The 27,025-nt window shown below is 39.7% G+C and overlaps 1 protein-coding gene across 1 annotated transcript; it reads left to right on the top strand.

Moving 5' to 3' along the window:
* The first annotated feature begins 14,942 nt into the window (after nt 1-14,942).
* slc35e1 (solute carrier family 35 member E1) lies at nt 14,943-26,273 on the top strand. Its single transcript, XM_056232856.1, has 6 exons — nt 14,943-15,304; nt 19,420-19,490; nt 19,579-19,716; nt 19,791-19,916; nt 25,728-25,973; nt 26,058-26,273. The coding sequence occupies exons 1-6, from the start codon at nt 14,974-14,976 to the stop codon at nt 26,271-26,273; spliced, it is 1,128 nt and encodes a 375-aa protein (XP_056088831.1). The 5' UTR covers nt 14,943-14,973.
* The last annotated feature ends 752 nt before the right edge of the window (nt 26,274-27,025 follow it).

Here is a 27,025-nt window from a genome sequence, read left to right on the forward strand (position 1 = left end):
ACTGGTGCCTGTGGTTTATATAATCTCTGCTGGATTAAGAGCACCACCAGTTGATCCTGCTCTGCTAAAGTTATTCTTCATATAAAGACACATTGCTTATTTGTTTGATTAATTAAATCACCCCATCATTTACTCAACCTCACCTTTATCTGTCTCCGAAAATTCAGAATAGAATTTGTTGTGAAAACTTAAAATTCTAAAGCTTTCCAGATTCATGTAAATATCACTTTTTCTTTCTTTCTTTCTTTCTTTCTTTCTTTCTTTCTTTCTTTCTTTCTTTCTTTCTTTCTTTCTTTCTTTCTTTCTTTCTTTCTTTCTTTCCTTCTATGATCTATATATGTTAATTCCCTGCAGTCCACATTTGTTGTGCTACATTTTAGTATCTATATCAGTAAAGTATGCACTGATTTAAAACTATCACATCTAGAAAATGGCTTTAAGAAATGTTGTTTCACACAAGTCTGTCAAATTTCTGGGTCATGATGTAATAGATCACAATGGCATAACAGGGACTATCTTTGTTTCTTGGGGACCTTATGAAAGAGCAGGAACATTTGTAGTCTGGAGATCAATAAGCTGCCCGGAAAACTGAATCTCTGGTGCTTATACATGATTGGACTGTAGAGTAAATTCATATGTATGGGAATGTAAGGCACTGTGCCAGACGGCCGTAAGCTGACTGCCAGAAGGAACAGTGGTTGTAAGCAGCGATGGCTGGTGGGAAAATGTCCAGGTAACAGTTTCAGCAAACATCAGTGTGTTTTAATGCAAAACAGTTAAGAAAAAGTTGAAGAAAAACAGGTAAGGAAATATCCAAAACAATAACCACATGATATAATAAATCCATATAATTCAGCTTTTGACAGTTTTTAAACTGTTTTTATAAAACAAAAAATTAGTGCTTATATTTTTCAATATACTGCAATATATTAATTTTCTTACAAATTGCTGTTTATCAACAGCGAAATGATGCTGAAATCACAATCATTTACTGCTCTTGTGAAATGTACTGTGGATTGACATTATAAAGTTGTCTTTAACCATGCCACTGTACGAAATTACTTTTTTTGTAATTGATTCATTCGAAATTGCAATCAAATGACTAGAGTTAAAATGTTGGCCATGAAGGTCAGTAGCGCACCACATGAACCACTGACTAACACATATGCAGAATTGGCATTTGTAACTCTTTAGGTTTTACAATAAATAATAGGGGAACCTTTATTAATCAGAGGAACACAAGAACATGATTACATGTTCACGCGTGCGTATTACGTGTTCACGGGGTGTTTCTTGATCGCTAGTGGCCTGGCGGCAGAATACAGCCTTTTTAGTCACTTTCGCAGATCCATGTGAACGGGATTATAATGTTCATCGCTGTCGTGTAAACATCACTACATACCTGGGTTTATACTTGCATTTCCTTATAGCCATTGAACTTGCATAAAGATGCAGTTTAATGAAAGCCTGTATGATTTCTTATGCTTGACTGAGGGAGGTAGTGGTAAAAGTTGTGTGGGTTTTTCTGGAGGTCAGCAGAGGATGACGAACTGTGATGTTGTGTTGGCTGTTACTCATGGAGTTGGGTTATCGGTTGGGTTGTTCAGATAGTGGTCTCTAACCTTCACCTGTCACACCCAGGGCTTCACAGTGTGTTTGAGGATGCCCTGACACACACCGCAGCCACAATAGCGCTGTGTGACTTATAGGCTATACTTTGATTTAATATCCATTTTTTTTTATTTAAAACATTTCCAAACTTCTTAACTATAACATGAAAGATCTGATATTCCCTTCTCATATAGGCCTATGTAAGTAAATGTATTTTGTCGTTTAAACACCAGTTTACAGACTAATGATATGTTAGTTGATCTATAGCGAATCAGTGAATCAGAATTCTGAATATTTTTTCCACTTCTCCCAAAAGACATGAAAGTAAGTGGCGGGTGAACAGGGAAATTAATAGAGTAAACTTTATAGTTACACAGTATACAAAAAAACACATTGTAAAATTATAGCTATTTGAAATGATTAATATTGCCGCTTTCATACACATAAAAATGTTTACACTTTTTTTTTTTTTTGTTGCTAGTACTATGTGCAAATATCAGAAACATAAAATAAACATTACATGGCTGAAAACACTGAACCGTTAGATCTATGGTTGTCATTTATGACAGGTGAGTGTGTCTGTCTCAGCGCCAGCCAAAGCGCAAACGCTCTAACCACACCTGTGTGATCGTATCAAATGTAAACAAATGTTATTAATTTTTGACTTTTGGAAGCTGCATGCAAAATCCATTTGGTTAAAATATCTGAGGCGGCACGTGGCTCTCGGTTGGATGGGCATGACGCCTCTGTCACACCCACTGAACTAGGTCTAAATACGATTTCTGTCACTAAACTCTAATTATTGTAAGAAATGAAAAAACAATGCAAGTTAGGAGGACATGGTACACATCAACATTCAGAAAATTAGGAGACAATTATTTTGATATGAGACACCATACATTATATTGGGTTGCATTAATTAGTGGTTCAATCATAAGACATGCATAAAAAACACATGAAGTTGTAACCCAAGTTGGTCACTAGTATTTTTATTAATATATCTTTAGTATTAATAGTAAAAGAATGCAGATTCAAGTTAATTTGTATGATATTATACATTTAAATCTAGAAAAGGCCAAAGTGAGGTCGGAGGTTAGTCCCGAGAGTTCACAGGAGAGCGCGAAGAACAGAACGAGAGGAGCAGAGAGTGATAGCTCTTAAAAAGAGAAGGAATCCTTCCTAAAAATAGCGGACTCTTAGCTCCTATAGGGGAACCTAGCTCTCTTTACAAGACTTGAAGCCTGGCAGGTTGACGTGGCAGAAGGCTCTGAGCAGAAGAGTCTTCATGACCTCATCTGGCCCTTTTCAATTAAGTCTTATTTTTGAGCCCCGGTGTTTGTTTTATTTTTGTACATTATATGTGTTGTTACAGACATGTGAGGTACCTTGTTGTGTAAGTGTTCAAGAAAGTGGGGGGTCGGGGGCATAGACAGTAAAATAAATGGACAGAGCATCTCATTGGAACTCAGTTGAGACAGTTGAAGCCCATTTTTAGCGATTTTTGAGCACTTCCGTTCCTGACGCGCAGACTCAAACCGACTCAAACTAAGCTTGATGACGTGAGCAACCTGTCTGACAGACGTTACTCTTCTAGTAGCTGTGCGTGAAAATTGCCAACGTTAATCTTGCAGAGACGGGGAACTTGAGCAAAGAGTTCTTTGGCGTGAGTGAGCAGGAGTAAGTATTCCGTTGCTTTTATGGACTCATTATCTATGGGCTTCTCCCTTGACGGGGCGTCCCCCCGATCGCCTGCGAGCTTCTCCTCCTGTCTGTACGGTCATTTCTGTACAGCGCGACAGAGAGTCGAGTGGTTATGACGCAATCGTTAGCCTATTTTTACTAAATCCGTTTCTACGGGGCCATAATGTAACATAGAAGGTAATGGAGCCCTTTATACATTGTCGTGTTTCTTTAGAAATAAATAATGGACAAATGGAGTCTTTAAACGCCTCAGATGTAAAGTTATTCGCTGTCAAAGTGACGCAAAATGAATGGGAGTCAATGGAAATGCTAACGCAAGTGAAGTTCTGCTACAACATGGCGGCACCCGGCCGGCTTCAACTTCCGGTCGATGGATTACCCCCTTGGTCGGGGGTCTGACGGGGGTCCTCTGTTCTAGACTGGCCGCTGGCTCAAAACCCTGCCCATAGCGGTAAACTCGAGGAACGCCATCAACGTACAATGCTATCGAAGTTGGAAAAGTGAAAACCAATGTCGTATAAATTCAGAGATAGTCCCTAAATTTGCGTGTCCGGATTTGGGACTGCTGTTTCCTCAGTTCTGCCACTAGATGTCATGTCACTCACCTGTGGTCTCTCGTTTGTGTAATCATCTTCCCCTGCAGCTCCTCTCCCCCTGTGTAGGCCTACTTTAGTTCTGTCTTGTTGCTTGGTCTTTGTATGAGATGTTTGCCGGGCGCCCTGACTTTCTTAAGATTTTTTGAGACCCTGTGAAATAGTAAGCGAAATCGTGATATCACACACCCCTACTTTAAATTACATCTACCATCTAACATTTAGTTCTGGAGGCTTTCGAATAATTAGGAGCATTTTCGCTATAGGCTACACTAGTGATGGTGAAATGAAGCTTTGTGAAGCAACGAGGCTTCTCCCTCAAGTTCATTACTCGAAGCTTTTCAACACGGTGCACACACACTAACGACATCTTGTGGTCAAAAGGTGGAAAAGCTATACCTTTCCCAATTATACACTAAACTTTGTCCCCCTTTTTTATAATGTAGGCTAGTCATAATCATCATAGCTGATGATAAACATGCAAGCTTAAACCAGGCATTTGAACTGGCCAGTGTGCCGCTCAGCCACCTTGATGTCAAAGTGCTCTTTATCACTCATCAGTAGTAGCTGTGATCAGTAGGGATGTGATGTGAGAGACGAGGCTGCTTCAAAGCTTGTGTAAAAAATAACGAAACATCTCACATGAACCACTGCACCGGAGCTTGATTCGTCTTGCCATAACCATGTGATCAGTGACGTCCGAAGCTTCGTTTCGACACACAACCTAAATATAGAATTTATTTAAATACATATACACATTTGGTTAAATAAAAAACAGTTAAATTTAAAAGAAAAAGTAATTTTGTGTTTAATTTTCTCCTTCCTGCTGTAGCTACTAAAGCCATTCCGAACCGTGACTTCAATACTTCCACCCCTTGTTTTAACAAACGTTTTTATTTGTCACACTTCTGACTTGGCTAGATGATAAATTTGAATATGAATAAACAAGGTCCAAGATCCCAAGCAAATTTCATGTCAGGGCATCCTCAAACACACTGAGTGCGTGAAGCCCTGGGTGTGACAGGTGAAGGTTAGAGACCACTATCTGAACAACCCAACCGATAACCCAACTCCATCAGTAACAGCCAACACAACATCACAGTTCGTCATCCTCTGCTGACCTCCAGAAAAACCCACACAACTTTTACCACTACCTCCCTCAGTCAAGCATAAGAAATCATACAGGCTTTCATTAAACTGCATCTTTATGCAAGTTCAATGGCTATAAGGAAATGCAAGTATAAACCCAGGTATGTAGTGATGTTTACACGACAGCGATGAACATTATAATCCCGTTCACATGGATCTGCGAAAGTGACTAAAAAGGCTGTATTCTGCCGCCAGGCCACTAGCGATCAAGAAACACCCCGTGAACACGTAATACGCACGCGTGAACATGTAATCATGTTCTTGTGTTCCTCTGATTAATAAAGGTTCCCCTATTATTTATTGTAAAACCTAAAGAGTTACAAATGCCAATTCTGCATATGTGTTAGTCAGTGGATCATGTGGTGCGCTACTGACCTTCATGGCCAACATTTTAACTCTAGTCATTTGATTGCAATTTCGAATGAATTAATTACAAAAAAAGTATGTTTACTCTCTGAAAGCCAGACTGAATGAATAAACACTGTTGCTGCATTCCTGACATGTTTAAAACCTCACATAAGTAAGACACATGCTATTAAGTGAACCAAATCGTCATCCTCTACACGCCAATACAAATCTTGATGACGATGGCAGTCGATACACAAGCTTCACTTTTTTAGCACTTTGGGAACAGCTGCAGAACATTATGTTAATGGCAGGGAGCGGAAGAGTCCCTGTAGTTTAGCTGTCACTCTGCAGATCCTCAAGGAGGAAAACATTAATAAAAGAAAATCGTCTAGAACTTTTGAGAACATTCAGCAAGGAGGACATGATGTTCTGCAAACCCGAAGGAATCGATTCAGGAACAGTGTCCATCTGACTCTCATATATTCTCTTCAGTTATTACATTGCCCACTGAATGATAGCCTATGGTTGCGGTAGCCATAGATATCCCTAATAAAGGCTAGATGTCTTACGGCGGAGTCTCTATCGTCATCACCGGCGGCCATCTTGTCACAGGCAAGCTTTCTGGCGGGCTCTGTGGTGCCTGATGTAAGATGAGTGATCGGCACCAACACAAATACTCTTATCTCGCTGAAAGCTTGACGGATTTACAAACGGTTTGGTTTCTTACAAACGTTATTAACGTGGCTATAATTCTGAATGATTATTTATTTATACACTTATTATTCACAAGTGTGCAGTATCATAGCTACATCTCTGACGTTTATAACAAACCAAACCGTTTGAAAATCGGTAGAAAATTGAGCAAGTTATGGTTATTTCATTAAAACACAATGTTACGAGTGAGCGAGCTGCCTGTGGCAAGATGGCCGCCAGGTGCGGACGTCGACCTCCATTGGCCAGCAGCGCGGACGAGACATCTAGCCTTTATTATGGATATCTATGGGTGCTGTAGCACCTAAAGGTGGGCTAAAGTCACCATAAAGTCTATATATGAAAAGAATGGCTAAAGTCCATATATGAATATGGGCTCATAAAAATATATAAAAATGTATGTAATTATACAATTAGAAACCTGTTAAATGAATGAGTTTCTTCGATACCTATGTGGGTGTCACACTCACACTGAGAGCACCGCTGCACCCGTGGGACCCTCGGGACGCCGAGTTTTGCCTGCGGACACGGCCAGTTGAGCTCGAACGGGGTTGGCTGTGAAGTGGGCTCATATGAGTGACGAGTGCATGTTTGAAGAGCTTTGCACAGTCGGTTGTTCTTATTGCTGCAAATCTATCCGTGTTATTCCAAAGCGTCACTGACAATGAACAGAGCTTCATCGAGACCTCAACAACTCAGAGCGCAGCTCCTGCAGGCCGTCGATGCTCAACATAACGTGAGTTTTACTAGCCATTTTCTACCCATTCATCCAATGATTAATGAGCTGCATGTTGTTTTTTAATGCCCGTCTTTGTATATTTATCTCATAATCAAGACTTTTTTTATTTCTTCAATTAATTATTGGGTTTTTGTCATTGAGACGAATGACAAACAGTGTTGCCTTTTACCTGAATAAATAATATACGGGTGCATCCTTTTATAAATGACATTTCACTTTTCTTTATTTTTATTTTTTTTACAAGCTCCCTGGGGCCTTATTTCACAGATTTTTACAGCAATGACTATGCAAGAATGTCACATTTGCATTTTGAAGCATAACTGAGATCTGAAAGTTTCACTTCTGCAGGTGCACGAGTGGATTCAAATACATGTTTACTTTCAAAAGACAAAGGAACTGACTTTCAGCATTAATGATGATTCATCATTAATCAATGCAAGTCTTTTTTTAATGAATAAAGAATATTATGAAAGCCTGAATTGACGTTAGCAATACTTCTGTCAGCAGATACAGAACATGATGGCTTTTCTGGACGTGATATGCGCTCTGGAGAGTTACCCCATGACTAAAGAGGCTCTAGTGGTGAGATACTAGCTTACACTCACATCAGTTTATCATCACATCAGGTGTGTCACGCTGAAAATAAGAGTTAAAGACTGAAATAATTCTTACTGGAAGCAGATACAGGGCCTTCAGAAATGCATTAAATATAACAAAATATCAAACGCCACAAAAAAAAGGTGGTATTTATATTTGAAAGAAAAATAGCACAAGCATGCTTTTCAAATTAAACATTTTTTTTTAAACAATACGGAATACAAATTAATACAAAAAATATTGTGAAAATTTGTGGTTGTCAAACAGTAGTGGAACATGTTCATAGTTAGTGTGATGAACTTCACCCGTGGTTATATGTCTTTTGGAATTTATACAATAACGCATTTTATTACATTTTATTGTATTATTTGTTAAATATACATAGACTATTGCTCAAAGGTTTGGGGATGGTAAGAATTGTAAAATGTTGTTGAAAGAAGTCTCTTATGCTCACCAAAGCTGCATTTATTTGGATTCAAAATACAGGAAAACAGTAATATTGTGAAATATTATTAAAATATGTATGAAATATATTTTAAAATGTAATTTATTCCTGTGATCAAAGCTGTATTTTCAGCATCATTACTCCAGTCTTCAGTGTCACATGATCCTTCAGAAATCACTCTAATCTGAGGATCTGATGCTCAAGACACATTTATGATTAACCCTCAACCAAACCAAACCCTACTCCTAACTCTAACTCTATACATGTTGTTAATTAAGTAAGGCTGCGCTGCGCGTCGGCCGGTTTATTACACCTCGCCGTCGTCCATTAAAACCTTACAACGGACACCTCGTCGGGCATTAACCCGCTTATACCATGGTCACTTGCCAAATAAAACATTTTTAAAACATTAGTTTATATTTTAATTAGGCTAAATCTAGTTTTTTTAAATAATAACTTGCCTGACGATTTATTTAGCAACTTGAGATATATAGTCCGCTCAACTTGTAGAACCCTTCAGGTTCAAAAATGCATTTTTTTTTCATGAAACACAAAAGGTAGGCATAGTTATTTTTTATTACACATAAAACACTATGTGTTACACGAGTCTACACTAACCACAGCCTCCGAAGCACCGCTGTAGGTCGACTCTCCGATGCTGGACTGGAGAGCCGTCAAATAATGTCGGTGACAGCCAGGCCATCGATGCGAGAGCAGTCTGCGGGCTTGCTCCGTCAGTCCGTGAGAGACTGAAGATGAAATAACGAAGTCGCTCGTTGTATTAGTAGGCTATGTAATATCTAACTGACGTTAGATGTTTGTTTTGATAGAGCAAATTGTTAAAGGATACTTTGACTGCCTGTTGCTATGGTTACTCAGTCACAGCTGTTGTAGGCAGCGCATTTATTTATTAATTTCGAACGGTAAACAGGCAGTTTCACCAGAACTCCTTTACTAGGTGTCCTCTATCACTTTTTAACGGACACCCTGCAGCCAATCAGAATCGAGTATTCACCCAGACCATGGTATAATCTCTGTATAGAAGACGCATAGCGAGGATTAGGGCTCCACGATATTGGTAAAAAATGACATTGCGATATTGTATTTTTCTGCGATATATATTGCGATATAAAAACAATTTCACCAGATGACTTGCTCTTGGAAAGAATGAATCATTTTAGAATGACTGGGGTGGAGTAAATCAGCATAGAAACTAATATAAATAGAATGTTAACTAATGTAGTTAACTAGACTTTAATAAATGGAACCTTATTGTAAAGTGTTTCCGATTTATGTCTCTTGGGTTCAGTGTTGGACAGATCAGTTGTTTTAACCATTCATTACAGTGAATCGGTTCAAAGGAGTCATTAGTTTGCGAATCGGACGTGTCATTAAAGGAACACTCCGACTTTTTGGGACTTTAGCCTATTCACCTTATCCCCCAGAGTTAGATAAGTCCATACATACCTTTTTCATCTCCGTGCGTGCTATAAGTCTGTTTGACGCACCCACCGCTAGCCTAGCTTAGCACAAAGACTGGATGTAAATGGTTGCAGCTAGCATACTAATCCAAATAAGTGACAAAATAACGCAAACATTTTCCTATTTACATGTTGTGATTTGTATAGTCACAGAGTGTACAAAAAAACAAAGTCACATGAGACACAGACATAGCAGTGAGTAGCAGTGCTTCGCCTTCAGAGAATATAGTTCCCAGTATTTATACGGTTAAAATATGTCTGTGTCTCATGTGACTTTGTTTTTTTGTACACTCTGTGACTATACAAATCACAACATGTAAATAGGAAAATGTTTGCATTATTTTGTCACTTATTTGGATTAGTATGCTAGCTGCAACCATTTACATCCAGTCTTTGTGCTAAGCTAGGCTAGCGGTGGGTGCGTCAAACAGACTTATAGCACGCACGGAGATGAAAAAGGTATGTATGGACTTATCTAATTCTGGGGGAAAAGGTGAATAGGCTAAAGTCCCAAAAAGTCGGAGTGTTCCTTTAACGGACCACGGCACACGTTGTGTGATTATCCAGGCAGTTTAGGACATCGCACAAGACTTGTCTCAACACAGAAAACATTTCATCACTAGATAGATTTTTTGTTTTTGTTTATTTAAAGTGTGGTTTGTCATCTGAATGTGTGGAAAGCTTTTCAGAGAAGATAGGCAACGTTATTTTAGCACAATTCACAACCAGCGGTAGTTCAGAAAAAAAAGGGGAAAAAAACTTCGGTCTTCCGACCTTTTACCATCGTGTATTCTCAAAGATATTCAGTCAACTCAATATGCGCGAGGGAGGGAGAGAGAGAGAGCAAGACCGTTTGAAGACGGTGAGAGTGCGCGGGCGCGCGACCGGTTCACTCTCTCTGCTCGTTCTCTCAGTTAAACAAGCGCAGCAGTCAGTCATCTGCATCACTCACCGGTCAAATAAGGCTTTGCCGGGACAAAAATACGCCTAAAGGCTGATTTATACTTCTGCGTCGGACCTACGCCGGAGCCTCTACGATATAGACTACGCGTTGGTTTTCATTTTACTTCTGCGTCGTTGTCCGCGTTGACGCGCAATGGGCTCTATGCACGGCGGTATTTCCGGTGAAGGTCTGGATGCTGGATTACTTCCGCCGATCGTAGAGTCCAATGCTTGCCTATACCGAGAATTTATATTGGTTTTTATACTCTATTGCTATACTAAAAAATCGTTAGTCACAAAAACAGACAAAACAGACACTCCTCATTTTGTTTATGCTTCTGTGTTTATTATATTAAATAAACATAACTATATATAAAATTACATCTAAACGTATTAAAGTTTCGTTTCAAAGACGAGAGGACAGTCAATTTTGAAGACTCTGCCATAATCCCGTTTTCCTCGGTTTTCCTCCGCTTTAAATCTCCCCAACCGGAAACACAAGAGCATCCTTGCATCAAACGCGGAAGTTATGCGTGCATATAGCCCATTACACACGCAGAGGGAACATGTAAAACCTTTTACTGTCTATGGTAAAACCCGGAGCGGTTCTAGCGGACCAATCACAGCGCTTGCGGTACGCGTAGAATTGACGCGTTGTTACATTTTTGGAGAGGTGCACGTCAGGGTACGCCGAAGGGTACGCGCGCTACACACAGCATGCGACGTAGCTACGGCGGGAGGTCGACGCAGAAGTATAAACTGGGCTTTAGTAAGGCTGACAGAAAACAGCGCCCAGTCTTCTTGCTCTTGATGTTTAAACTGACAGGACTTGCGCTGGTAATATATCGCTCTGCAAAAACAAACATCCCCGCACTCACATCTACACACACGTCAAATACAGGAATGATTATCGGCCTGTTCACATCGGCCCTATTTTGACATCGGAACGATACCGATGTGTAAACAATTGACCATATCAACCATTGATATTATATCGGCGGCCGATATATCGTGCACCACTAAACAAGGACACTTTTTAAAGTGTACAGAGACTATATATGATGATGATGATGATGATGATTGTGTGTGAAATTGTTTTATTCCAGGAAACCAGGCTTGGAAAGTTGATCAACGACGTGAGAAAAAGAAGCACAGACGAAGATCTTGTTAAACGTTTAAAAAATCTTGTACGAAGTTGGCAGAAGTTGGTTGGAGTAAAGAAAGTCACGGGAAAAGGGCTCTCAAGCTCTGTGGGTTTAATTCCCACTGAACGTATTCCTGGATCAGCACAGGCGCTCACGGGAAGTTACAGCAGAGCTGTTTTCCACAATAACATGAGCCGGAGGGATGACATGTCTCAGGGTAATACCATTAAATATCCAACCAATTTTAGAAAGAGTAAAATACCCGTCCGTGCCATCAAAACAAATTCCTCGTCCATCGAGCATTTACAACAGTTCACGAGCTTGAGACCGTCGCTGTCCAATCAGCATTCCCACGGCCAGCACATGACCCGAAGCCACGCCCCCTCGGGCCGTCACAGTGACACAGTGGCAGAGGAACCAGCTCAGTTCGCCCGCTTTACTTCTACTCTACCCTTAAACGCCTCCATACAAGACTCCTCCTCCATAAAGACGCAACCGCCTTCAGGCCTGCTGCACAGACTCAAGCCTGCTGCGCTGAGCGCGAACCCCTACGAGGTCTCCAGCACAGTGGCAGACACAGACACGACATCTGCGGACACGAAGAATCAGCAGAACAATCACAACACACAACCGCAAGCAAACCGACCAACATATGACCCTCAGACTCCACAAATCATCTCAAGCACAACATCTGATGGTCAGAGAGACACAGAAAGTGAAACCCAAGGCAGTGGGCATCTGAAGCAAACCCTCTGTTTGGTCCCACAGACACACTGGACAGAGATGGCACTGAAGAAGGCGGTCCGGTGGAGCTCGCCGGCTTCAGGAAGATCAGGGATGGGCTTTTCTGTGGCTGAGAAATTCAAGCTAGAGAAAGAGTGCAGAAAAAGACATGCGTTTATACCGGACGTGCCGGTCACAGAGCTCCCCGGGGTCAGCCGAGAGGTCAGCGGCAGAGACCTGGTCAGGATACGCAGGCATCGATGGCATGGTGTGAACGGCTGTTATGATAATAGAAATAACTGGTATGACTGGACTCAGTCCATAACCCTGGATCCATATGGGAATGGGAGTACACTTAAGATCATGCCTTATGTTGCCATAGATTACAGACGCTGAGTCTCCACTTAAATCTCCAAATGAGGATTCGCAACTATTTTAGACCTGGATTTTTCTCTAGTTGGGTTTCTCTGTCCTTTATGATTTATTGCAATGGTGTGCAAAAAAAAGTATTAGCATATGGCTTTATGATATGACGTGCATATTTTTCTAGTGCATTATTTCCTTTTAAAATAATTTGATAAATTCATGACATCATTTAAACCTATTTAGTTTCAATTCATTTTTAGTACATTTAAATAATACGTATTATTTTATGTTTTGCTGACCAAAATGTCAGGTGGCCCAACTGTCCGAACAAATGAACAGACTAAGAAAAATATTTAAAATGGTGTCTTAATAATAAAAAATAAAGACTACAGCATCATTTTAGGTTTGAAACCTTTCATATAAACAAATGTTTCAGTAGTTTTAAAGCTGTTGAGATCATTGAAAAACTTTTGTCCAGCAATTTGAATGTCAGGGTGGCACGACTGCAAACATGGCTCTTTTATTATGAATTTCTTATAACAGTAAACATGATAATGCATCATCCAGAGGAGCCCGACTGATCCTCGAAACAGAGTGAAAAGGTTTGTAGATCTCTCTCTAATGCTGGTAAAAACAGCTCATTTCAAGCATGGGTAGGTTGGTACACTTTCCATGTCAGCTGGTGCAACTGCAGTGTAGATGCAACTATTCGGTTGTGCAGCCTGACATAAAAACAGTCAAAAAATGGATTGAAACACTTTGAAAAGTTATTTAACAACTGAAACTTGTTTAAACATATTGTCCATGAGTCAAAAATATGAATTTTGAAAAGATAAAAAACAAACAAATTTTTTGAAGCTTTATTTGTCACTGACCCATATATCATATACTGGATATATACTAACCTCTGTCCTGATTTTTAACAAATGTATACATTTTTTATTCCTGTGGTAAAATATTATATGCTTCGTTCGAAATGATTTAGAGCAGTGTTTTCAGTGTTGGAGACTGACAAACGAGTTCGACTGAAGCTGCAGTTCCTCATGTTCTCCTGTAGATGGCAGAACTTACCTGCAGTTTTTCAACCGCTTTGGCTTTCATGCAAGCAAAACTATTTTGTAGTGTTTTCCTCTTATAATAACTTTTTTAAATATAATAGCAACTCGTCGTACGTTTTTATACGAATTTTTGTATTGCACTTTTCTGCAACTGATGACTTGCATAGACCTAAATCTTTTAATGACGTCTTAAATAATTATTTACATTAGTATGTAACGTTAGCTCCTAAAAGGACCTGTGGTGGTGGTGATGGGAAAATATAACTCTCGCAAACCTTCAGACAGATTAAGGAGCTTTTAGAAAGATTTTTTTATATATAGTTAATACAAGGCAACTAGTTTTACTGTTGCGTTACAATATTAACATGAACGGTAACTCTTCGTATAAACAAAATATTTACGAAAGCCTCCGACCCGAAGTAAAAGTTGGGAATAAGCAGACTGGTTTAATTAAATCCGCGATCCGAGCTTTATATGTGATGCTGTGGCATGCCCTTTGCGCTTGTTTGCATTTTAAGAGAGCACATTATGTGAATAATTGATTTGCGGGAAGCTCTTCAAAACGAACCCTGTGCAAACGCTTCTTTCCGCCACTGAATTTAAAAAATAATAATAATAATAGCGACTTTTTATCTCACAATTGCGAGATATGAAGTCAGAATTGTGAGAAATAAAGTCGCAATTGCGAGAAAAAAAATAGTCAAGTCAAGTCATCTTCATAGGCTTTTAACAATGGATTGTTTCAAAGCAGCTTTACAGAGATAAACATATAGTTTAAGGTAACAGATTGTTTTGGCGTTATAGCGGTTCTTGAAACCGAATTTTGACTTTTTATCTCACAATTCTGACTTTATAACACATAATTGCGAGTTTATATCTCGAAATTCTGACATCTTTTCTCAGAATTGTGAGATATAAACTCGCAATTATGTGTTAAAAGACTATAAAATAAAATACTAACTTTTTTCCTCTCAGAATAGTTTATATCTCACAATTCTGACTTTATAACACGCAATTGCGACATTATATCAATCAATTCTGACTTTATTTCTCGCAATTCTGACTTTATAACACGCAATTGCGACTTATATCACGCAATTCTGACTTTATATCTCGCAATTCTGAGAAATAAAGTCAGAATTGCCAGATAAAAAGTCGCAATTACCTTTTTTATTTTTCATTCTGTGGCAGACACAAGCTTCCATAGCAAACAGTGCACGTGCACACCTCTAACAGCAAACTCTCTCCAGGTTACCATGGTGAATTTTCGTAGGGGCGTGACTTTAGCGTGCGCACGTGACTCCTCCACCAGCGATTCCTCCAGGGTAGAGTAGACGACGTCGCGTCGTGGCTTGCGCTGAAAGATGGCCGCGGTGGAGCAGCGCCCGCCCGTGCGGGAGGGAATGCGGATCGCGGTGCTGTGTCTGTGCTGGTACACCGTCAGCTCGGGCGGCAACGTGATCAATAAAATCATCCTCAACGGCTTCCCTTATCCGGTCACGGTCTCTCTTTTCCATATCCTCTCCATCATCGTGTTTCTCCCGCCGCTGTTGCGAGCCTGGAGCGTCCCGCGAGCGGAGGTGCCGGCCCTCTACTACCGCTGGTACATTCTGCCGCTCGCCTTCGGGAAATACTTCGCCTCCGTCTCGGCCCATTTCAGCATATGGAAGGTTCCGGTGTCGTATGCGCACACTGGTGAGTAACGTTAACTTAACGGGGGGCTTTCGGTTATTCATATCGGCTTTGTGTAACTAACAGGCCGTATTATTTAAAGTCAATGAAAGTGAACGTAACTAGCCAACATGATCGGATGTGTCGATTTGGATCGGTTCGTTTAATCGAGTTTAAATCAACGTGCGTTATTGCTGTTTAACCCTTAACCACAGCTGGGAATCTAACAATCTGCGTTCCCCCGCCATTTAAACGCCCACTTTCATCCAAACATAAAGAAACTAATTGAAATGATGATTTACTGACTCCTCGGTAATTGCTTTACGATCGAGCTTTGATAACATTACACTTTACTGAAGTATTCTTAGACTACGTCACTTCCGCACTCTTAATACACACTGCCACATCACCCACACCTGCGTGGCTGTGCAGACTAAGCTTCAATTCCTTTTGTTTATGTATGAGACAAGTGACATCCATTCTTATCTAACCCTGCTGTAGTGATCATCAAGTGATACTGGATTTTAGTTCACCGAACATACTTCAACGGTATGCAAACGTGTAAATATATAGACATCCATAACGTTTCCCTGTTTTTCCAGTTGTTTGTGGTCTCTTTAACATTTTAAAAGCATAACAAGAAAAACCAAAAAAAGACTTTAGACATGTATTCAAATATATATATAGAGAGAGTACATTTGCCAAGTCATAAAAAATCTGGTTTTGTCTACTGATATGCTAAAATACAGAAGCGTATTGCATTCACTTGAGGAAAAAAAATCTACTGTTTTTCTGAATTAACGAGTTAATTATCTCAGAATTACGAGATATTTTTTCATGAAAAACATTTTTTTTCACTCTGTTTTTATGAACTAATGAGTTACTCATAATTTTGAGATAATTAAGTCATTAATTCAGAAAAACAAAGCAAAAACTTTTTTTCCACGAAAAATTGTCTTGTAATTCTGAGATAATTAACTCGTTAATTCAGAAAAACAGAGTAGATTTTTTTCCTCAAGTGAATGCAATACGCTTCTGTACTAAAATGTTTAAAATAAAAAAAATAAAAAATTCACAAGGCTGCAACTTTTTTTTAAATCAGGAAGCAGTCATTAGGATTAGCTCGTCATATTGCTTCTAGGTTATTAATAACTCCTTGCTGATTTAAGTGATTTTCTGCTTGGTTTCCATTTATGCAGATTGTTTAGTCTAGTCAGCTTTTCTGTTGGAAAAACATTTGGTCACACTTTAGTTTAGGGTCCAATTCTCACTGTTCACTAACTATTAACTACAACATTTGCCTAAACTCCCAATTACTGCTTATTAAGGTGCAGTGAGTGATTCCTGAGAAACACAATTAGGGGGAGGTGCTTGTGCTGTGTTTGTGAGATTTGGGGGCGGAGCTATAGAGGTAGCGTATGGGAGGAAGATGGTATCAAAATGATTAACACGTGCAAGCACAATTATCCATGAACTTGGTAAATGTTGCAGCTTTCTTTTACTATCCACAACCAAATGCCTTTCAACTTGCGTGTGCAAAATTCAAAATTGAATGAATGTGTAGAAATTTGTACAAAGAGACATTTTTGTGAAATTTTACTTTAAATGTTCTTTAGGCTCCAAGTAAGGAAAATGCCCTAAACGTGATACTTGTTCATATAGGCTCTTGACTGTATATGGTTTTCCTCCCATAGAGCCTATTATAAAGAAAAAGCTTAACGTTAATGCTGTAAGACGGTGTATTAAATCTCAGTACACCTTAAGAACATGCAAAGCGCTATTGCACGCTAAGTGTTTTATAATGGTTTTCTATGGGAGTGGTTCATAGGTGTTGTTCGTAATCTGATTTAATCTGTTTGCCTCTACAAAGTATGCTTTATTAATAAGGTGGTGCTAGTAAATTTGGTGCTTCAATATCACTTTCTGAAGCCACATTGAGCGTGTTATGGGGAAGAGCGCTGGATTACGCGTTGCCTGTGTTAGCAGCTACTGCCGTCCAGTGCTAGCAGCTTTCTCAGACAGTGTGTGAGGCTAAACCGGCGAAGTGAAATACAAAAGCCAAATGAATCAAATAAATAAATACTCAGAAACAAGTCAATGAATGCACGCGTGTCACCTGATCCACAAATGCACATCTTTCTTGTTGCATGCACAAATTCTGGCCTACATTCATACAAAATCGAGGTTTTGTATTAACAACTGTCTCTATTTGTACAAAATGCTGCACATTGATTCTGGGTTTTGCACACACAAGTTGTATTGTATTAGTATAATTGCAGTGATGCACATTTGTGAATTTGTCAAATAGATGTGTAGTTGTGCACACTTTAATAATCAGCACCAGGCCTATTCATTTGTAGTTGTGTGTGTGTGTGTGTGTGGGTCGTGAAATGCTTAAAGGGGTCATATAATGGTACATGCACTTTTACAAGTTGATTGTACTGAAATGTGTGTTGGCAGTGTCTGTACACAACCATCATATAATGATAAAAATCCATCCAGTGGTTTTGTTTTAATCTCCTTATGTTTTCCCCTGCCTCAAATCGAGCCGTTCGAGCCTGTGACGTCACAAGCTCGGAAGCCCCTCCCACGAGTGTTGATTGACAGCAATGTTTCAACACAGACCCGCCCTCGCTCGTGAGCCAGCTGTCAATCATAGCCAGTGTTGATATGCCGGAGCGCTGTCTATGAGCAGAATGGCTCTAAGCGATTGTGGTGTTCTGTTCTTGGGTGTAATAACGAACACAGTCATTTTAATGTTCCTAAATCTGAACCGCTGAAGACGCAGTGGCTGAGTTTGTTTTCGAAGGGAATATTCCCCACGAGCAACGTCAATGCTCTCATGTTTGCGTGAATCATTTCACACACCAGACTGCTTTATAAACGAGGGTGAGTATAAAGCTGGATTTGCTAAGAAGCTGCTCATGAATAAAGGATCGGAACCAGATATTCGTGTTCCTGCTGAACCTCCAGAAGAACTGAAGTGAGTGTAACGTTTTATTAAACTTTATATTAATATATTAATCTTTGCAAATCGCTAGCTGCACGCTTCACAATGAATGCGTCTAAGGTTTACACTCAGGGTACATTACGGCATGTTTTCTATGTATGGCGTTCTCAATATAATTCATAATCCCACGTTTATAATGAACAACGCGTTATGGTTATTGTGTTACAAACGGTGTACGCACAGAACAGAGGGGCGGAGTCAGCAAAGCTCATGATCATTTAAAGGCATATGCACTGAAACGGCGTGCTGAAAACAGAGCTGTTTTTGACCAGGTAAAATAAGTGTTTTCTTACAATACTAATGAGAATTTTTAATTAAAGTATATTACAAACTTTTAATTTAGACCCTAAAGAATCATACTAGCTTGTACAAAAATGGCGGCATATGACCCCTTTAAAATCCTCGAAAAGAAGTTTCAAAATCCAAATGAATCAAATGAGATCGACTCAGGAAAGACTCAGGTCACCTGATCCACACATGCACATCTTCTGTGTTGCATGCGCAAATTATGATGCACTAATACAAAAGAAAACATTTGCATTCTCAAAAATGTCTCTATTTGTACAAATTGCTACTCATTCATTCAATTTTGAATTTTGCACACGCAAGTTGAAAGGCATTTGGTTGTGGATAGTAAAAGAAAGCTGCAACATTTACCAAGTTCATGGATAATTGTGCTTGCACGTGTTAATCATTTTGATACCATCTTCCTCCCATAGTGTGGGTACAATCCTTCTGGGTCGGTGTGTTTGTTTCGGTGATTTTCAAATAACAGCGTTTCTCAGAAATCGCTTACTGCAGCTTTTAATAGTTTGTAAGGTAGTTAAGTTAAGGTATTGTAGGATTAAGGGATGTAGAATCTGGTCATGCAGAATAAGGCATTAATATGTGCTATATAATTTCTAATAAACAGCCAATATCATAGTTAATTCCCTTTGCAGAGACAACTGATGGATTTGGTTTGTCCGGGCGTATGTGGCTTTACGAAATGTGAAGCAGCGTTAGTGCAGGGAGAGTGTGTGTGTGTGTGTTTCTGAGGACTCGACTGCAGCCGAGACGTTTCAAACACCAGGTGCGATCTCAAGATCTTACAGAAGAATATATGAGTGATGCATGTGTTCTCTCCTAGTGAAGGCCACCATGCCCATCTGGGTGGTTCTGCTGTCGCGGATTATCATGAAAGAGAAGCAAACCACAAAGGTCCGTCTTCCTCTAAACACAGTTAGGAATACGTCATGTGTTCACTGGATTTCTAATGGTTTTAATCCTGAAGTGTGGATGATTTCAGGTGTACGTGTCTCTGATACCCATCATCGGAGGCGTCCTGCTGGCCACGGCCACGGAGCTGTCCTTCCACGTCTCCGGGCTGATCAGCGCTCTCGCAGCCACGCTCTGCTTCTCCCTGCAGAACATATTCTCCAAAAAGGTTCCTATTCCTATTAGCTGATGTATTAAAGTTAGAACAATTCCTGTATGAAATGATTTCTGTGGTTGTTTTAGGTCTTGCGTGACACAAGGATTCACCACCTTCATTTGCTGAACATCCTGGGATTCAATGCACTCTTGTATATGCTGCCCACATGGATCCTAGTGGACCTCTCCTCTTTCCTGATGGAGGGAGACCTGGTAAATATGTTTGTTTTTTAATGAATTGGAAATAAGAGGGTGTTTATGAGTAGAACTGTCCAGAATCTGTCCCAAAATCAAAAGAAAAAATGTTTTACATAAAGAATGTTGTCATTACAGGGCTCCAGACTAACTTTTTTTACTAGGAGCGCTGTTGCCCCTGACTGAAAATTTTAGGAGCACAAGCAGAAAATTTAGGGGCACACCTTAAATCAGCTTGCAATGCAATTATTCAAATTTCCCCCAAAATAACTGTAATACTGACAAATTCTTTAATAATAAAGAGACTTAACGTACAGATATTACGATATGCAGTTTTATTTTAAGTTTACAGGGCTCCAGACTCAAATTTGAGGACAGCATCACCTCAAAGGAGAACTCACACTGAGTTCTACAAAAAAAAAAAAAAAATTCTGGTTGCAATGGGGCTGACAATAAATCACTAAGCTTAATTTAGGGTGTAGATGAAATTAACTTTAATTTTATCATTTTTGTATCTTAATTTATAATTTTTGAAATTAACATTACATTTTTTAGTTTAAAGATAATCTTTGAAGGATGAACAATAAATGTGTTGGTCATCACATAAAAAAATAAATTAAAAAAAGCATTTATATAGTTTTGAAATGCTAGAAAAGATGTGTAGGCTGCGTTTGACTATTTCTGTCACATTATCATATTTATGGTTAGAGTTAGGGGTGTAACGCTACACAAAAATCACGGTTCGGTACGTACCTCGGTTTTAAAGTCACGGTTCGGTACGTTTTCGATACAGCAAAAAGTAAGAAATGCCAGAGAAATTTCCTATTTGTTAAAAGAAAAAATATTTTTTAAATAAGTGAGTTTTCCTACATCTTGAAACTTTCAGGTTTATAAATGGGGGTCATCTTTGAAGGATGAACAAATAATGTTTTGGTCATCACATTAAAAATAACATTTAAATATATGAAGAGTTTAGATGCAAAAGCCATTTGAAATTTTCTTAGAATGATCATTTTTATCAAGCTTGTATATTTAAGTTCAGTAATTTCACTTAAATGGCAATGAAGATTACCTATTAATTGTCATTTGAGTGAAATTACTGAACTTAAATGTACAAGCTTCATAAAAATGATCATTCTAATTTCTAGAAGAAAATTTCAAATGGCACTTAGAGGCTTTTGCATCTGAACTCTTCATATAGGCTATTTATTTATATAATATTTGAGTTTTGAAGTGCTGGAAAAAGATGTGTGAAGTACTTGAAAGCATTTCACTATTCCAGCCAAACTGGTTACAGTGAGTGTTACTATATTAAATCCACGGTGAATGTTGCTGGTCTGTGGACGTAAAGTATTACTAGTTCATTCACGGCACAGTGTTTCTCCTGGTGTCCACGTCATCGCTGTTTGATCTAATAGAGATCTACGGTTAATAACGGAGAAATGTGAATGCTTCTCACTAGATCTCGCAGCGATGTTATTCAGTGGCGAATTCAAATGTTTTCTTTACTGGATTCTTAGCGCTGTGTTGTAACGGTTGTAACAGTGTCGCTTGATCGAGATCGGCTGCTGGTCTGAACTGATAAACGATCCGTGAAGCACAATAGCGCAGTTTCGTTCCGCTTTCATTACGTTTGCCATTTGATGTTGCGCAGCGTTGTGGTGATCGCGCCAGCGCAGATTTTGTCGGCAGGAAAAATGGTCCAAGGAATCGTTCGGTTTGTATGCGTACCCAACCGGAAGCCTCGGAAACGGTTCAATACGAATACATGTACCGTTACACCCCTAGTTAGAGTTGCTTACTACATTAGCCTAAATCCATGGTGAATGTTGACGATTTGTGGACTGAAAGCCTTCTATAAGTTGTTCTCCTGGTTTCCACGTCAGCACTGTTTGATCTGATATCTATGGTTTATAACAGAACTCTGCGCCGAATCAGAGTGTTTCTCACTGGATCTCGTAGTAGCGATGATGTTATTAATTCTGAGGCGAATTCCTCACTGGATCTCCTAGTAACAGTGGCTGCGTTTACATGGTTCAATCGGAATGAAATCAATCCGATTGATGAATCCGAACACGGTGTTTACATGAACGATAAATAAAGTAATCGGGTTGATGTGCGCGTTTATATGTCACAAGATTCAAATCGGAATTGATTTTTTGACATGCGCACTGCACGAATATGCTGCTGTTCGCGCATAACTATTCTCCTCTATTTTGGTGCTTTATTTGTTTTAAACAGCAGACTTAATATTTATCCGTCTCTGGTCATGATTTGGAGACGATGAGCATGAACCGTTTTGCCGTGCTGCGTATATTGATCACGCAGTAAAACCCCGCGCCCAAAACCAGTCGTCCATGGATGAGAGTCTGAAACAAGCACTGGTGGGACGTTGTCCTGCTCCACTTCACAGACGCGGAGTGAAATGAGAATTTTTTAATAACGGAACACTCATTTATATTCACTTTATTCAACAGGAAGAACAGCTCGTTCCGTGCGTCACACGTCATTACGCTATTTCAACGTCATTGCACATGCGCAGTCCTTTTAGTTTCGGTTTTCAATCCGATCAAGTGTTTACATGTTCTCTCGATCAGATTACAAAAGGAGTAAACCATCCCTTTCAATCCGATCGAAATTTCAATCGGATTGAGCTCAATCGGATCGATTAAGGTGTTTACATGAAGGTTTTTTAGTCCGATTGAGCCGTCAATCCGATTATAAGTGACCATGTAAACGCAGCTACTGTCGCGTGAGCGAGATCGGCCCGCGACTGCCAAGTTCGGGTCTTTATTTTACTGTCAGTGGTTCGCGGCGCTGCTCCATTGATATACATAAGAAAGGCTATGCGCTGCTCTGTCTATTATTGGTCCGGAATAATTAACGGTCTGTGAAGCATAAATGAGTAGCGTATTTTCGTTCCACTTTCATTTTGTTTGCATTCGCTGCTTGGTAACGAGTCGATAGATCGCTCATTGCTCAGACGCACAGCTTGTGATATTTGTCTCCGTCTCCTTCCCACAGACACGCGCGCTCTCTATTCTTGTCACACTCACTCATTCCGGATTCATTGACGCGCCCCTTCCACGCTTAACCATGCGTTTAACGTGAGGCAAATTTACTGGTCCCACATGTGCGACTGGATGTAAAATTCCGTCGCACACTCTCAAATTTTAGTCGCAAAATGCGACCATTTGGTCTCAGTCTGGAGCCCTGCGTTGTGTGACAGTGTTTTTGGCATCGTCCTCCTCCTCCTAACTCCTTGTGATGTAGAAATGAAATTACAATGGGTTCCGTTCGAACATCGTGATTTTAATGCAATCATTTTATTTGTATTAAAATAATCTTCATTTTAAATTCAATAAAACAAATTGTACTTTACATTTTTTTTTAATTAAATATGGAAATATTTTTTATCATTACGTTAAACAATTAGGGAAGGTGGTGGTGTGTTTAATTGTGATGACATTCTTTTGATCAATATAAAGTTGCTGTTCCCTAAATTAAAGTACAATGAACTTGGATGTTTAAGTAATTTCAACTTAATAAATTACATTAAACTGGCTTTAAAAAATGAGTTGAATCTTGTAAAATTTATATTAAAAAGTTGAAAATTGCTTAACTTATTTTGAAGAGTTAAAGCAAAGTAAAAACAGAAGAGGAGTTATGATGCTGAAAATTGCCATCACAGGAATTATATTAATACTAGACAACTGTTTTTTTTTGTAATCGTAATAATAAGATTTCACAATATTACTGTGTGATCAAATAAATGCATACTTGGAGATCATAAGATACTTTTTTTTCAAAAAAAAATTTTAAGTCTTACTGGCCCCAAACTTTTGAACAGTAGTGTACCTTTAAAAAAATTACTTTAGGCGTTAATAAAATTGCGTTTTAAGCCAGTTTCATTAATCAACCCTGAGTTCGAGACATGCGCTGGATGGGTTTTGTTAGTCCCTCTCCCACAGAAATATACTCCTGCTCCCATCCACAACATTCACGCTTTGTGCCGCCCACAAAAGCCCGCTGGTAAAAGTATACATGGCTTTTTTCAGTACGTCCATGAAATTTGCTAGCATAAACGCTCCCGATAAATGATTTATTAAAGCATCTACATTCAAAAACCACTGTTAAAGCGTTAGTTCACCCAAAAATGTTGTCATTAATTACTCACCTTGATGTCATTCTAAACCTGTAAGACTTTTGTTCATATTCAGAACACAAATGAAGATCTTTAAAGCTGCAGTTCGTATCTTTTCCTCTTTGTCGCCATCTCTCTGTTCGAAATCTGAAACTGCAGTGATTGGCTGAATTATCATCTTTCCGTGGGTTGTAAATCGGCATGAAACAGCGCGGATGAACACAGTGCTTTGAGGCGAGTGCTGCTGTCAGTCACCGCGCTGTGTGGATACTGGCATACAGAATCACAGATTCACTTTTTGAAAGTTTGACCAACATAAGAATTTTCATAAGAAAATGTCTTCTGAACAAGTAAGTAACATCCATTTTTGTTCTGACCAACTAAGGGGGAAAAGCATTCGACATGATAAGCTTCGTTAGATTTAATCAACGCGATTTACAGCAACGGTGCAAATTATAGCCTACTTTGTTCTCAAATTGTTCATGTTAACAACATCAGCATTGCGTGACTAATGTTACATTTAATGTGTTTTATGGTTACCTGTGTAGTTCAGAATTCATATTCTCCATAATAGCAAAACGAGAAAGGCACAACAAAGGAAACTCCATAACTGTGTGAATTAAGAAAACGTACTGTTACACGATTGAACTATTGAAATGTCTTACTTGTTCAGCAGAAAAAAGCCGTCTCTTCTTCCGTCTCGAACCCCTTCAAAACACGGAGTTCACGCACTTTTCAAAAGCCCCGCCGATGTTTAATCCTTGTGTTCGCATGAGACGGTTTCTTTCTCTTTCTCTAGCCACCTTAAATCCGAAGTACGAAGTCTTTTGGGTTTTATAACTGTGACGTCATGACGCAAAGACATGCTCGAATTTCCCCCGGAAACCCATCAGTACCACTGGAATTAAAATCATTATTACAAGCTAACCGTTTTGAATCTAGCTATGGCAAGCAGATAGTTTTGACCACTGGCAGAATATGTTTTTTTTAATATAATTATTTTGGATTATTTTTAACTTAAAAAAAGTTACGGACAGCAGCTTTAATGAAATCTGAGAGATTTCGGTCCCTCCATTGACATCTACACAACTACCACTTTGACGCTTCAAAAAGTTCACAATTGAGCGGTTTAGTCTAAATTTTCTGAAGAGACTTGATCGGTTTATATGATGAACTGATTTAATTTAGGCTTTTACTCACAAGCATGTCTGTGATTGGCTACATTGCTCGCTGCTGCCTTTGACACTCTCCAGAGCACAAATACACACGGGTGCGTTTGCCAAATATAATACTATTACAGAGAACACTGATCCTAGACCAGCAGTTATGGACCGCTTTTCCCTCTAAAAGCCATCAGAAGCAGCAGGAGCAGGGGAAGGCTTAGCCTGCATTAGATAAATAACTATTTATTCCTTTTTTTTAGGTATTTTATCTTTAGATATTTACATTACAGGCCCGCAAATCGTTTTATTCTCCTGCAATCCGCACACACACACACACACACGTGTTTTACCACCTGCACTCGACCATCACACTCGGGTCGGGTCGGGTCCTGTGGGAGTGCCGGTGGATCAGTCGGGTCCTGTGGGAGTGCCGGTGGATCAGTCGGGTCCTGTGGGAGTGCCGGTGGATCAGTCGGGTCCTGTGATTCTCTTAACCCACGCTCATTCTGTTCTCTTCCACAGGCGGAGATCTCCAACTGGACAGGAACGATTGTGCTGCTCCTCATCAGTGGGATCTGCAACTTTGCACAAAACATGATCGCTTTCAGCGTCCTGAACCTGGTCAGCCCACTCAGTTACGCCGTAGCCAACGCAACCAAGAGGATCATGGTCATCAGTATATCCCTCCTGATGCTCAGGAACCCCGTCAGCACCACCAACATTATCGGCATGATGACAGCAATACTAGGTGTCTTCCTTTATAATAAGGTAATTTCCTTTTCTAGGCGTATCATTACACAGATGCAGTGCAGAAACGGATGTTGAATGAACTCGATTTGTTTTCGTCGCCAGGCGAAATATGACACCACCCGGGAGGCCAAGAAGACACCGCTGCCAGTTTCGACACAGGACCTGGTGTCCTTCGACAAGCCCCAGTCCAACGGCGCCGGGCCCTTCACACACAGCTCAGACTTCCAGCACGGCCGGAGCACCGTGCTCACCGACCACTTCCAGTACAGCCGGCAGGCCTACACGACGGGCCACAGCTCCAGTCAGTACGTGGTGTGAGCCGTCACATGACTCAGAGGACGCGGACACACGGACACCTGTCGAGAGGACTGGAGGAGGAATGTTTACTCAAATCCTACTGCTTTTATTTATTTCATTACAAACCTTTCGTTGTGTTTTCACAGTTATTTTATGAGGAAGTTCTCAGTGGTGTGTGTAGATTATAGGAAGGTGCTGGGAATATTTTGTTTTATTATTATTTTTGCACAGGATGCATTTCCGAATGTAGCGTCTCCATCACAGTGAAGGACGGACACGGCCAGATCACGTACACTGGGTCACTGCAAACACAACTGCAGCAGGGTATTAGTTAGTGTTCGGATTTTGCGTTTTATTTGTAAATATTTTTTTTATTTTTATAGGTGCATTGGTTGACCATATCATGGAAAACTCCCCTTTGAATGTCTAATATCTGTGAAGGATTATTATTTTTCTCTTTCCTGGGGTGTGTAAATCATACAGAGGTCACTGTACACGATCACTTGAATCATGGTGTACATTCATATGCATGATTATTATTTTTTGTATCTATTTTTTTGTACTGAAGTGCTGACGGGACTTCTTCGATACAACGGCCAAAACGTATGGGTCAGTATAATACATTTTGAATAGGAAGGTTCATAAAGCAACTTAATATTTTCGGAAGTTGACATTTTTCACATTTCAATTTGTTTAGAATCTTAGTTCCTCAAACTGCAGTGTAATGAAGTCAGGAGCGTTTCTAGAAACTGCTGATCCTCGACGGGCAGATT

The sequence above is a fragment of the Rhinichthys klamathensis genome, unplaced genomic scaffold (genome assembly GCF_029890125.1).
Source record: "Rhinichthys klamathensis goyatoka isolate OS25496 unplaced genomic scaffold, OSU_Roscu_1.1 h1tg000357l_1, whole genome shotgun sequence".
In the NCBI taxonomy this organism is placed as follows: domain Eukaryota; kingdom Metazoa; phylum Chordata; class Actinopteri; order Cypriniformes; family Leuciscidae; genus Rhinichthys; species Rhinichthys klamathensis.

Excerpts from the sequence above, each read along its gene's own strand:
- slc35e1 (XM_056232856.1), top strand. The coding sequence starts at position 14,974 with ATGGCCGCGGTGGAGCAGCGCCCGCCCGTGCGGGAGGGAATGCGGATC. Across the intron at positions 19,917-25,727 it reads TCCTGATGGAGGGAGACCTG|GCGGAGATCTCCAACTGGAC; the intron begins GTAAATATGTTT and ends TCTCTTCCACAG. Across the intron at positions 25,974-26,057 it reads GTGTCTTCCTTTATAATAAG|GCGAAATATGACACCACCCG; the intron begins GTAATTTCCTTT and ends TTTCGTCGCCAG.